At 34.5% G+C, this 14,415-nt stretch overlaps 1 protein-coding gene across 2 annotated transcripts in view; it reads left to right on the top strand.

Annotated features, from left to right (window-relative positions):
* The window catches only part of LOC149089604 (ubiquitin carboxyl-terminal hydrolase 2-like), a 41,573-nt gene extending 34,960 nt beyond the window's left edge, over nucleotides 1-6,613 (top strand). For both annotated transcript variants that reach the window (XM_089253284.1, XM_089253877.1), the window contains exons 8-12: nucleotides 187-264; nucleotides 1,157-1,235; nucleotides 2,687-2,779; nucleotides 2,920-3,049; nucleotides 6,432-6,613. In XM_089253284.1, the coding sequence (XP_089109410.1) occupies nucleotides 187-264; nucleotides 1,157-1,235; nucleotides 2,687-2,779; nucleotides 2,920-3,049; nucleotides 6,432-6,522 (471 nt within the window). In that variant the 3' untranslated portion in view covers nucleotides 6,523-6,613. The remainder of the gene's footprint in view (nucleotides 1-186; nucleotides 265-1,156; nucleotides 1,236-2,686; nucleotides 2,780-2,919; nucleotides 3,050-6,431) is intronic.
* Nucleotides 6,614-14,415: the final 7,802 nt, after the last annotated feature.

A 14,415-nucleotide genomic window follows, 5' to 3' on the forward strand; every position in this document is an offset into this window, starting at 1 on the left:
TTTTTGTGGTCCTTTTGAATTTCAATTTAATGAAAATCAACCACAATTTGTTTCATTAGAGAACCTCACAAAACTCGTGCTGAGGTGAAATTTGGAGAGTTATGTTCAAATAGTGTTTTTATGGCTATATATTTTTCATGATTTCTTTCTTTCAAAGCATTAACACAATGTACTTCTTTGTCACAGCTGAAGAACAGAGTAACAATCGAAAGCTGTTTAAGGTTGTTCTCTACTGAGGAGATGTTGGAGGGCTCCGAGATGCCAGTGAGTTCGAATTTTTTTTAAATGTTTAAAAGCAACTGAATTATGCACTAAAATACCCTTTTTTTAGAATGAAAAAGATATTCATTCTAAAAAATAAAAATAAATATTGAAACATTTTAAAAATTTATTCGCTCAATTTTGAGGATCTGTTGTTTATATTAACATAAATGACTGAATCAATTTTAATTTCATTGCATCAGTGTTAAAAAGAAAAGCAGAGAGTGGCAAAAATAAAATTTATTAAAGAACAAATATGAAACTCATGATCATATCAACTGAAACCTCAGCCTCTCTCATTTACTTTGACTATGGCTGACATATCCTGTTATTGTGACTTAAGCTCAGCAACTGTGTGTGGCGGCTGTTGCACAGAGGTGTATGAATTCATGAAACTGAAAATACAGCACATTTTAAATTTTAACATGCTCTTGAGTTAATGTGGAATGGATCGATCCTAAGTTCTCCCATTTTCAGTTTATAGTAGAACTTTTATATAGTGTGGAATTAAATATATTGTGCTTACTATCATACCCTATTATTTTATTTAGTTAATAAAAGCCATTTTTTTACATATACTGTTGTATTGCAGTTAGGTTAAAACATGGGGCGCATAAACCATGCTTCCAAATGCATTTTATTGATAAACACAATGTTTAATAATGGATGACATTTCACAATAGTGAACATCAAAGACAAACACAATATACGCAAATAACCACGCTGGCCTGATCAACTCTCTTCTCTTCATCACTTTCAGACAACGTGTCCTTCGCGCCTGTAGTGTCATCTCTTATCATTAAATTGTTGCGGTGTGAATAATTTTTTTCAGTCAATATTTGTGCTTTAATACTTTTTCATGATGATTTCTACCAGTTGACTTTTTTCTTTATAGGATTGTAGTAGGTGTAAGAGAAAAACACGTTGTACAAAGCAGTTGGTGATTGTCAGATGCCCTAAGATCTTGGTTATTCGTATCCTTTTTTGTTTTTTGTCTGAAAGGGGAGTTCCTCTTTCATTTTTTATAGCATGTTTCCATTCTTTATTTCAGTAGCAATAAAATCTGCATCTCCAGATAAAAAAATTCATAGATTTTGAGGGTAAAGTAAAAGTTGTAGTATGTGTGTAAAAGGATAAATATATAGGTCAACCCAAGTAATAGAGAATCGATAGAATTTTGAATCTTTTTGTTTTGTGTCAAGAACCACAGCTATTCTCTATCTTTCTCTTCCCTGACTTATGTACAGGATCTGTTCCAAGCATTGTCTGTAAGTTGAAATCATGTTGATTTGGTTTGCTTATTTGGAACAGGAGACAATAGAACAGCCCTGTTCCAAACAGAATGTTTGACTTGAGTCGGAGAAAAATAATGCAAAACAAAGTCTGTTCTTATTAATCATGTGGATTCAGTTACTAAGCTATTTAATGATATTTTAATTGTGTTTTTAAAAAATACTGTCCAGACTGTAGATTTTTTTAAAAATTTGTTTGAGACATGAAAGTTCCTTCTGGATTATTCTACCCCCAAAGCAGAATATACCGAAAACCATGACGTACGTCACAGAAAAATCAGTGCTGCTGCGGAACAATCTGGAAGAAGTTTAAGAAAAGTGAATAGAAATTTTTACCGCACAACATTTTCGGTCAGCTGAGGGCTTATAGCAGAACAATGTAAATCATTCTGCTTTTGGACTTTCCACTTTCTCAAATCATGCTTTACTTTTATCCTTTTTTGTATCACCCACTAGTGTTGGTGAAAAATTTCATAGATTCTAGCTCAGTCAAGGTCTTTATGAGTTTATTCTTTCTCACCAATTTGAATGAGTTTAACCGTGTCTCCTAATTTAATCACTCCTAAATCAAACTTGTTCCCCATATTCCAGGAGTTCTATAACTTTTTTCAGCTGTGACCCAACATCAACAAAAATATTAGCTTTGCTACCCATAGGATTGTTTTTTTTTTCGAAATTAGCTGCACATTAAATGCATTTGTAACAGGACTAAGTGTGTATTTGTACCACCCATCTCAGAAGCCCCTACGAATCAAATCTGTGTCGCAACCCATAGCTCGAGAATCCCTGATTGCAAGTGGATTTATGTGACTCTTGGGAAAATCCTCTGCCAATCTAGTTTCAGTAATGACCCAGAGCTCAAGAGCCCCCTTGGCTGTTTGTGGATAAGAACAACCCATCTCAGAAGCCAGTGCAACCCAAGTTTAGGCTGCAACCCATAAGTTAAGAATCCTTGCCTTATTCATTTCAATGAGATTAGTAGATCATTATTTTATCATTATTATTTAAAAAGAAATCAAAACATTTCATTAAATTATTATGGATCTCAAATTTTTTGATTTTACTGTTTGCACTTATATGTATACAAAATTTTACAAATAAAATGTATTATCCTTGATCATGCACTTGTACAGATTTGAAACGTTTTGGTAATCGTAAAATAATGACAAATGTTGAGAGCCCGCAAAACCTTGACATATCTCAGTTTGTTTCCAGTTATGGCAATGGTGATTATTCTTTGTTTGCTTTCACAATTTTATGCATTTATTTTTTTAATTTCATTATATTATAGCGAACTATGTTGTTAAGCTGCACTGATGGCTTCAAACTAATTCTTTTTCTTTTATTTCGTGTATGGAAAAAAAAGGTGGAAACTTGGGCACAGTCTACAATTTGTATGGTGTGGTGGATCATCAGGGAAGTATGTCTGGTGGTCACTATACAGCGAAATGTAAGAGTCCGTATGAGGGCAATTGGAATGGATTCAACGACACGAGGTAATTGACCTTCTGGGCTTATAATAAATGGACATTTTTGATTCTGAATTTTTTGTAATGTTGGAATTTTGCTCATTTCTATCTTAGATATTATTCTGTCAAAAGATCTTGATCAGAGGTGCTCAATCTTTTTCGAGAGTGCAGAGCTCTGACGTGACTTGGCAATCTGCTGCTGGCTGTTTAAATCAGTGTTTTTTTTTCTGAACCCAAGGATCAGTAAAATGCCTGAAAGAATTTTATGGACCACTTGTGTCCTGTATTACAGGACATTCCTGTAATTTTGGTTGCTCCAATGTTTTTATGCATTTGTCCCGTTTTTTCAACGATGCTTGTTTGAATTTTCAATTTCACTAAAGTCATGAATATACAGCTTTTTCATATTACAGTATATAAATTATGATAATTCTGGAAAAATTTAGATATTTAGACCTGCCAGCTCTCCGGATTTAGGCGGAAGACTACAGATTTTTAACCTTTCCTCCTGTGCTCTCCAGATTTGTTAAAATTTTTACAGATTTTGGCAGAAAATTAGATTTCTGCAAGCTTTCACGTTGTTGTGACGTCAATTGCTACTATCATCGTTAGGAAAAGCACCCACAGAGGGCAGCGGTGGCCATTTTCGTGGAGCAGCCATAGAAAAAATTATTTGTGATCGCATTTAAGCAACTGGCAAAGATGTGACTTTGTTTACGTAGCGATCATTTATCATAGGTATGACCTTGGTTGCTGAGATTCCTGTAAAATCATTATTGTATTGCATTAACAGCTATTCCATAAACACAATAAATTTTTCCGTCAGCAGCTTTGTATTTTGAGATTTTTAATTGTTTCCTCTGATTAAATATGTTGTCTGAAAGAAAATATAAAACTGCTTTAAGAGTTCGTATACCCAAGATTATCGATCATTGATAGCATCCAAAAAGGAAACATTTATGTGCAGTATGTTGATGTAATTTCCCTATTCTGCATGGAAAGACTGACATTGAATGAATTGACTGACTGAATGAATTATATTCTGCTCAGGGACAATGCAGAACTTGCCTGGAGAGGGGGGTTGGAAATTTTTCTTAATAGATGAAGAAAAAAACATTTTGATCAGCAGCGGGGGGAGGGGGGGGGGGAGTGGTACCTCCTACCTCAACGAATCTGCTGATTTCTGGATTCCAAAAGTTGGCACGTCTGGATATTCATCTTACATATTTATCAGGTTCAAAGTTTTTTTTTTCCACAATTTTTCAGCAATTTCATTAAATTTTGGTGATTGTACCTACTTTCGGCAACGTTTTTGATCACAATTGGTTATGCTAACATATTTCACCCCCATTTAAGATCCCAATTTTCCATATTTTTTTCAATGAAATATGGCCATTTAATCATTTAAATATTTTTTCGGGAAGTGCATTTTTGTTTATGGTGATTTGTGGAAGCCCTTTATCTCTCCCCCTCCCCTTCAGCAATTTCAGAATTAATGAGAAAATTTCATTTGAGGCAATAAATAGTATTTTTCGGTGAAATTTAGTGATATCGTGTGTTTATGATTAAATGTCCCTCATTTTCCTTGATGATGTATGGTGAACCTAGGTATGAAAGTGTAATATTTATTTGAACCCATGTGACTATTACTAATATAAATTAGAATGGTAGAATAATTTTTCATTATGAAGTAAAAATTATTGAGTCTGCCTGCAGACCATCTGTGGTTCGTGAATCATAGGTTGAGAAACGCTGGTTTTGGTGGGTTGGTGAGGATACACTTAAATGATTTGATGAGAGGTCGCAGGCCACATAGAAAGTTTGGTAAGGGATTGTGGGCCACAATGAAATGTAATTGATTTCAATTCAAATTTCTTTTGCGGTTTTAAAGTATACTGTTTAAACAGGCACCCATTGGTAAAATCTTCAATCGTGACACTTCTCATAGTTAAAAAAATTGATAGCAGATGGCAACACAACACAACAAGCATTATACAGAAACAAACCATGTTAGGTTCACAGCATGTACACGCACATTCCAGCATTTACCAATTCATTTAAAATTCTGCAGAGGAATGTGTACAAGATGCGTGTGTGGTTAAGTAGTAATAGTTTCAAAGTGTCATAATGACAATTGTAAAACAAAAAACCATGATCATAATTTTTCTTTTAACCTATTGGACTTTGATTTTGATGTGGGAGGCCCGTTGATGATCATAGGCCTATTGGCATACTGACTGTTTAATCGCAATCACATGTGTAAAAATGTATAAATGACACTGACTTCACCCATTCTTCACAGTGGGCTGTGTTTCAAGTTTAATGTCAACTACTACAAACTCACGCTTTTATCAATTAATAATCAAATGAGTTTGGAGGCTGTGAATTGCATCAGATGCTTCTCATGGCAACATCTGGGGTCATGGGTTGAGTGTATATGTATGATCTTCATTGAAGAAGAGGAAACAACGTGACATTCAGGCTCTGTGTTGCACAGTCAATGTAAGCATTGTATCCGGTGTCACAGAAACTTTATTAGGCGTATAAAAACAATTAAAAAAATCCCTATTTTGAATATTATGAATATGTACAAAGCTTAAAGTGTTATGTCCTTATGCACCCGTTTTCTTTTGAACTGTTGACTATAGAAACATACTTTTGATAGTTAAAAATATCCTAATAACATGCATATCATTTTATGCATGCCATTTATTTTACTGGGGGCTGTATATGCACTGATAAAATTTAATTTTTCACACAGTTTCCTGTCCTCTAACTTAAAATTAGAAAGTTGTTCTGTTTCTTCTTATCCCAACAAAGAAAATTCCACGTGTTCAAGTGTAATATCAGCTAAAATATTCCTCATCGAAAGTTAAGAGGGCATCCCAGAATTGAAGAGCTTGCAGCAAGAAAGGATTAGCTGCATTTTTCTTCCATTGGTTCAAGAATGAGTCAGCCCAGTTTTTTGGCACCTTTCTTATCCCCCCAATACTATGATGTTGTTAGCTCTGTCTATTTAGAAATGCAGGAACTAACCGCTGGAGTTACCTTTGTCTAGCACTAAATGAATGAAATATTTTTTTAAACAAAGAAGTGTAGGTAAAGTAAACTAAAAAGTGCGAAAATGAAGTTGACCCTTTCTTGCTGGCTAAACATACACATAGCGCCACCATCTTGGTCTCGTTTTAAAGAAAAAGGATGAGTTTGTGGCAATACTGCTCCAACATTTATCGCAGCTGGATGTCGCAAACTGTGTATGCATAAAGTGAACCCACTATTTATCTCTGTAATATGCAGTAATATTTCTGATTTTAATGATTATTCATATCTATTGCTGCCAAATTATTTTTTTTTTGTAGCAATTTATTTATGCTGATGTAGATTTTTGTTTCTGTATCATTTTCCATAGTGTCTCTCCGATATCATCAACGAATCTGGTCACAGAGAACGCATATCTGCTGTTCTATGAACAAAAAAGTTCCTGGAACTCACGATTGTAAATTATGAAGGCACTGACTGTAAATAAGAGGTGAATTACTGTGATAATGATTTTGGTTGGAAAAATTAAATTAAAAAAAGATTCTATTTATATATTGCTGTAGTTTTTGTTTCTTTTCACCTGTGTGAGTGGTCAAACTTCTTCCACTTGTGGCTCCCCCTTAATCTATTCAGTACTTAATTCTGGTTCCCCAAACTGTTAAACAAAGAATCTCTTCGAAAAACCTTTGCCAGAACTGCCACTGCACAGAGCCTCTGACAAAGGTTGGACGTGTACCAGGGTGCCACATCACACAATTTGAGAATCCCTGACCTATGCTATTTTAAATTTATATGAAAATGATTCAGCAGATCAGTGGAAAACCTAGAGCTATAACCTAGCATTCTGACAGCTAAGACAGAAATAAAACTTAATACTTTATATATAGATAGTATTTTATTTAATAAATCTAAAATTAAACATTGCAGTTTTTTTATGTGGATCTGAGATATAAAGAGCAGCATTAACTTCTATGGTCAGGGGGGGGGGGAAGTGAGGCAAAATTGGTATCAAATGTTTTGGTCCGTATTCTTTTGAAAATAAAATTACACAAAACTTAGGCTTCAATGGATATTCAACTACCTGAAATGTATGAGGATTTTTTTTTTGTTTAAAATGTTTTCTTTAATTATTATTCTTTTTTCTAAAAAAGGTGGAAATACCTTGTTTAGCAAGAGCAGGCAGACCTACAACACGATACTGACATAACAAAAAAAAAATACAACCATTTCCATCTTTGCTTTAGAATGAAGACAGATGGCAGCGTGAACACTAAACAAGCGCAACTCAACAACATAAATACGTTAGGGGCCACACATACACTCAGAACACACATTCCAGCATGTGCCGATTCGTTAGAAATTCCACAGAGGAAATGTGTACGAAGTGCATGTACGGTTAAGAAGAACCCATGGCCCCGCGGGCTAGATGTGACCGACCATTTTTAGGAAATAGGTATTTTACATAGAAAAACGAATAAATTATGAAGAAAAAATCGTTAAAAAAGTTTTGGCCACCGTGCATAGTAGTTTAGTTTAGGCTGTGCATTCGATTCATAAAAAAAACCGTCGTAACGAATTCTCAGGGGACCCGAAGCCATATTTTGAGGATAATATAACCTCTTTTTACGGACACCCTGTCCTCAAAAATCTAATTCGGAAGTTGTTGCTCTGTCTTCCCTGAGCTAACTCCCTCCAAAAAAAAAAAAAAAAACAGTACAAATCCATGTTTTTAAATGCAATATTCGCTGAGATATTTGCATTCGAAAACTGCTGAAAAAGAGTGAAAGAACCGCATAAACTTACGGACAAGATCATTCTACACTTTATATGCAATTTTTCCTATTATTGTAAGCTATATTCGAATTAAAATATCAGCAAATAGCATAATAAAAACGTGTTTTTTTTTATGACGGCAACTTTCGGATTGGCTTTTGAGGACAAGGTGGTGAAATAAACAGTTATTTTTATATTTCAAAGTTATACAATCCCTTGAAGCATGAATGACATCCAAGTTTTAAACCTTATTTGGATACTCTTTCCATTTGGAAGTATTCTTCTAGGGTAGGACCAACGGTTCGCGAGTTATTCAACGATAAAGGAACTTATGCTTCCTGCATAAGCGAGCAGTGGCGTCGGAGCCGGATGAGCTACGGCTGCTCGAGCACCCACTGTAATTTGTGATAAGTGATAAGGGTCCAAGCAGCCACAGAATCGATTCAGAAATCAAGAGGGGTGGCGAGATGCAATTGCCCTCCCAAGAGCGTCCAACACATGTTCTATAGGGTTTAGGTCAGGAGATCTGGCTGGCCAATCCATACGCCGAATATCCTTACTTTCCAGATAACCGTTGACCAGGTGAGCCCGATGTGGACGAGCGTTGTCGTCCATGAAAAGGAACCGAGGGCCAACTGCGCCCCTGAAAAATCGAACATAGGCATAGGGCTCTATCTCCTCTCTATGCCTCCTTGCAGTCACGGACCCTCTGCCAAACACATGGAGGGGTGTGCGGCAGTCCAACATGCCTGCCCAGACCATGACACCTCAACCACCATAGTGGTCCATTTCTCTGATGTGGGAGGGATGGCATCGGGTACCAGGCTCTCTCCAGATGAGTGTACGTCGAGAATCAGTGTCCAGGCTGATTCTTGACTCATCTGTGAAGAGCACGGTGTTCTACTGAAGTCTAGTCCAAGGATGATGTTGTCTGCACCATGCTAAACGCGCACTCTTGTGTGCTGCAGTTAGCGGGACGCAAACAGCGGGTTTTCTGGCATAAAGCCTTCGGGCAACAGTAAATCGTGAAACTTGAGTTCCAATGTCAGCATGCAGCTCACGTGAGAGCTGTGATGCTGTAGCAGTCCTGTGGCTCCGCGCTGAAAGTGCCAAATAATGATCCTCATTGATCGTCGTGACTCTTCGACGAACTTGTCCAGGTCTTCTCAATATGGATCCAGTGTCCTGAAACTGTTTTCCCCAAATTGTAGATGACACTGGGCGTGACATCGAGTTCTGTAGTCACCTGCACTTGGGATTGCCCTATCTCCAATATACCGACGATTCATTCCGTCATTCCCTCATTCCGTCATCCATATGTTTGTGGGTACTCATTTTACCTGATAGCTTAAAAAATTTACCAAACTCTTGCGAGAAACACAGCGAATGTCGCCGAGGAGTACGAGCACACGAAACTTGGAAATCGCCTCATGCCTTATCATCCCCTCCGTGGTCACAGCTCCGCCTACACGCACGTGTACGCTTACGTATTCGGGGTGGCATTATTAGTACCTTTGGTTCAGTACTTTTTGTGAAAATTGACACAAATGTGCAAATTATCTTGGCTTATATTGTTTTGCGCACGATTTGATGCAAATAAATGACCAGAAATTCATATCATAATATCTTTTAATAAAACAATATTTTTATTATTTCATATCAAACGTATTTCAGAAAATAAACTTCATTCAACATATATTTTTTTTTTCTTTCATTTTTTGCTCACCGTAAATAAAATGGAATCGATCATCACATTCATAAATTATCAACACCATCATATAAAAAACAGTAGTCACACTTCTTTTTTTTTTTTTACACATAAACATCTTTTTATACACATTATCCTTTTTTTAAATTTTAGATCACATTAATACGCCATTTTATTAGTATTTTTACACGGATTTTTTCCCCCTTTTAACATTTATAGACGGGTTTGACGGGGGGAGGGGAAGGACAACGAAATACATCAACATTGATTTTTATTTATTTTTTTGCATTGATTAATGAAATTTTTTTACAATTTTTCATTTTTTTGTCACATGATATTTTATTTTTGTAAAACAATTAATGCTTACCCTGAACATTGTGCACAAACATTTGATTGATAAACATCCAGTGATATATAACAGGTTTTTTTATACACTCATGATACGATTCAACATGTTACGAATGACATTACATGTTCCCCAAAGTGATTTTTTTTTTGCATAATTTTTTTTTTTACCATAGTCAATGCAATAAAATATGTTCAAAAATGAAATAAATTTTGGCTTTTTTTATTCAACAGCATAAAATTTTTTTCTGTAAATGATTCACTATTTTTAGACTATACTTTGGCACTTCAAATTGTAAAAAAAATGTAAAGGAAAGAATTTTTTTCGAATTTTATTTTTTTACGACGATTTTTAATTGGAATTTATTTTAGAAAAATAGGAAAAGTGTGATCACATATGTACAAAATTGCCGGAATGTATGTACAGATAGATCACCGTTTATGCAGGGTTAGTCAAAAAGAACCTGAACTAAAATTATATCATACTTATATATTTAATGAAGAAATTGTGTTACAACATTATAAGACTGTGTGAATACCGCATTTTGCTCTATAATCTGGAAATTATAGTTAAAAAACAAAAAAAAAATTCTTATGGATTATAAGCTATTATCTGCACATTCTTTTTTGAGATGTTGGAATAGAAATGAATATTCTCTCAAAAACTTAATATGTAGAAAATAATTGAAAAAGGTGGCTTATATACAGGATGCACAGTTAAGAGCACGCACTGCATTTTATTAGTGAACCGTTGATCTTAGAGGCATACTTCCAATAAGAATAAGTATCCAAATAATGTGCAGAACTCAGATACATCATTCATGTTGCAAAGAGTTGTATAGTTATTAAAGTATAAAAACAGAGATATAGATGGTTTTTTTCTCAGCTGAATATAACAGGGAAACAGATGTCCCTGAGCTCAAAAAAGTTGCTACCCTGTCTCTCCTGATGCAAAAAAAAAAAAAAAAAAAAAAAAAAATTCCACGTCTCTAAGTGATATATTCACTGAGACCTTTGTTCAAAAACGGAGAAAAGTTGGGGAAAAAACAGCGTAAATGAGGGTAAAAAGCATTTTCCACAACTTTTCTCAATTTTTCGAATTGAAATATGTAAGAGAATATAGCACTTAAAACTTGGAATTTTTTTTGTTGGCATCAGGAGAGACATTGCAACAACTTTCTAATTGAGTTTTTGAGCACAGGGTTTACGTATAAAAAAAAGTTGGCTTTTATATTTTAATAAATATACAATCCTATACAATACTGTAACTTGAATGAAGTATGTGAGTTCTACACGTAATTTGGATACTTTATCTAGTTGGAAGTATGCCTTTAAGATCAACGGTTCGCCAGTAAAATGTCGTGTGTGCTGTTAGCTATGCGCCCTGTATAAGAGAATAGAAAACTCGAAAATGTGACAAATGACCACTTCCATTCCTTAAGATTTCGTTATCGATGAATGAAATTTGCATACGTAAATTGCATGCTGTCGTGGTCCATATAACGATATTTTTTTTCTGATAGTAGCGAAATTCTGATCTGTGGATTATATGCATAAAAATACGGTAAATATTATATCCCCAGACCCTTTTATTATCAAGTTTTTTAGATCAGACCTTCAGTTCTCCATAAGTATCTCTTTGTTACATTGCATATTCCTTCACATACTGAACTGTATAATTCAATTGCATTCTTGAATCAAATAGATTGGGTTGGTAATGCTGAAATTTCGAAGATAATATTCGATTTTAATGCCAAAAATATTTTTTGCACAGTTGGAATATCCCTCCAGCGAAAAATGAGGTTCGAAAAAAAGAAGAAGAAAAGTAGATGATAAAAAGTTGATGAAATAAAATAAAAAAAATTGATGATTAAAAAAAAAATTGATAATTTCATCATGATCATTTCACGCTGGTGAAAGACAATTTGATCCATAATTTTCTATTTCCTACAACTATTTCCGATTAGATATGCTTCTTTTTCTCTTGTCCAAAATTCTGATCGTTAAAAACCAGAGTAGTTCACCGATCGTTAAACTCTCTTAAGCCGAACACATAGTGAGGCGACCACAAGGTACAAGAGTTCATAAGAGAGACTAGTGACAAAAACAATTGCATTGTTTTGTTCTACACCGCACATACTCGAGGAGCGAGACAAAGAAAAGAAAGAGGCCACCTAAAGAACAATCCTGTTTGTTTTCACCGCGATCTGCTGATTTTCGCTATCTGCTGACTGGTCCGTTTCTCCCTATTTTTTATTTTTCTCTTCTGCGAGGGGATCATCATCATCGCACCCTTACATTTCAGAACCCCTCCGGCCATTTCCTCTATCCTATGATTTAGTATGTGAGGATATATTTTCCCTCTCCCCTATGCATTTTTGTCTTCCTCGTCGCTATTCTTGGAACTCGTATCACTTAGCTCCACTGTGATCGCAAACTTAATGGGCTCTGTCACACATTAAAAGCGGGGCTGGAAAAGATCTTCTCGTGTTCAAGTGGCAAATAAAAGTTCAAACTGACTAATGAACACTATTAATGATTAATAATTTATCAACCTGAAGTAGGAACGCAATAAAAATTTAAGTATATATTATAATGGTCTTTCTTTCTAACGCTGTATAATATACAGGGCAATAAGGAAAGTTTCCAGGTCACATTTTACTGGTGAACTATTGATCCTAGAGACATACTTCCAATTAAAAAAGTATTCAAATAACGTGTAGACCTCAGATACGTTATTCATATTGCAAGGGGTAGTACACTTATTACAATACAAAAACTAACTTTTTATATGGACACCCTGTCCTCAAAAACCCAATTAGAAAATTATTCCCCTGCATCTTCTAAGGCCAACAAAAAACATTCCACGTTTCTTAGTGCGATTTTCACCGAGATATGTGAATTCAAAAATTCGAAAAAACAACATAAATAAGGGATTTCTAATTGAAAGGAATTTAGAAATTGAATTTAGGAATTGAAATTGAATTTCTAATTCTTTTTTGAGGACATGGTGTCCGTATAAAAGTTAGTTTTTGTATTTTAATAACTATACAACCCCTTGCGATATGAATGACGTATCTGAGGTCTACACGTTATTTGGATACTTTTTCTAACTGGAAGGATCAGCGGTTCGCCAGCAAAATGTGGCGTGAGACTTTCCTTACTACCTTGTAAAAGTGTCGGCTGATTGAAAAACTGAAGAAAACAGAATTATAAGAAAAAGAATAAAATTTCACAGGTCATTAATTAAAATACACAGTGGAAATTATGACGGACATCCATGGCACTGAAAACTTTGCTAAAGTAGTATTGAAGTTCTATTTCATGGGCTTCAACAGTGTCACTTAACAGAAAATCCTTCCTTTTATGGTAGGATCTGCTGTATAATAAATTTATATAATACTAATTAGTAAGCACCTAACAAAAAATCACATGCGAGGGAAAACACTGCTGCAATTTTGTTGCACATCAATCAGTGACACACACTAACCAAAAATGTTGGAAAAGAGGGAAAGTGTAAAAAATTTGAATTACGCATTCCATGATACACACCGTGGTAAAGACTGATGGTTTTCCTACTACTGGGTTGAGGGGACACTGATGAGTTACAAGATAGAGTGACTTCACTGCATCATACTGATTATTAGATTTGGAAGTGCTAAAATATATTCTTGATAGCAACATTAATACCATGCATAGCATCATCTATCTATTACATTCAATGAGAGGTTTACACAAAATCAGACCCAATCATGAAAAATCATTAAAATTTCATCACAAAGTTATTTTCAGTTTCAAAGACAGAAGTATAAATAAAAAATATTTTTGTTTTATAAATGAAAAAGCACTGGAAATAAAAGTTTTGCATAGGCATTGATTTGCATTATTACAAAAAAAAACTAATTTATTTCATAAGAATCGAGTCTGATGTCACCAAATTTAATTTAGGAAATTAACTAAGGAAATTTAGTGTCATATCATACATGTCTATATTTCTTGCTAAGAATTCAAAATATGCAAGCAACAAACGTTACATGGAAAAAACGATTGAAGGGAAATGAACTACCATTTACCTGCATGTATTCAAAGTATTTCAGGTACATCCAGTAAATACTCGAGGGACGTCTCATCATGCAAAATAATATATCTTTCTCTTAATTTCCAAGACGTTAATAATTTGAGTATAAAAAACTAACGAAATTTCCTATTTCATTTTGTTTTACTTCCTTATAAAAAAATATAGACTCACATTTGAAATTAAAAAACGAAGATGATGTGAGTGCGCCAGTGGCTAAACCTGAATTCTACTTCATAAATGTACAATCAAGTGTAAAAATTAATTTCTTCGTTTAAAAATATACACAGAGAATTATACTCTAATATGTGACGTTATCTAAATTTTTCCCTTTTTTTTTACACAGAGTGCGATAGTTTCAAGAGTAAATTCCGTAATTTATAATCGTTCTATCTATAGTATTAATACTTGTTACCTTGATGATATTTTAGAATACATTAATTTACATTTTAA

Source organism: Pholcus phalangioides, unplaced genomic scaffold, assembly GCF_987345545.1.
Source record: "Pholcus phalangioides strain wild (caught in Gottingen) unplaced genomic scaffold, Ppha-v1.0 ptg000001l_1, whole genome shotgun sequence".
In the NCBI taxonomy this organism is placed as follows: Eukaryota; Metazoa; Arthropoda; class Arachnida; order Araneae; family Pholcidae; genus Pholcus; species Pholcus phalangioides.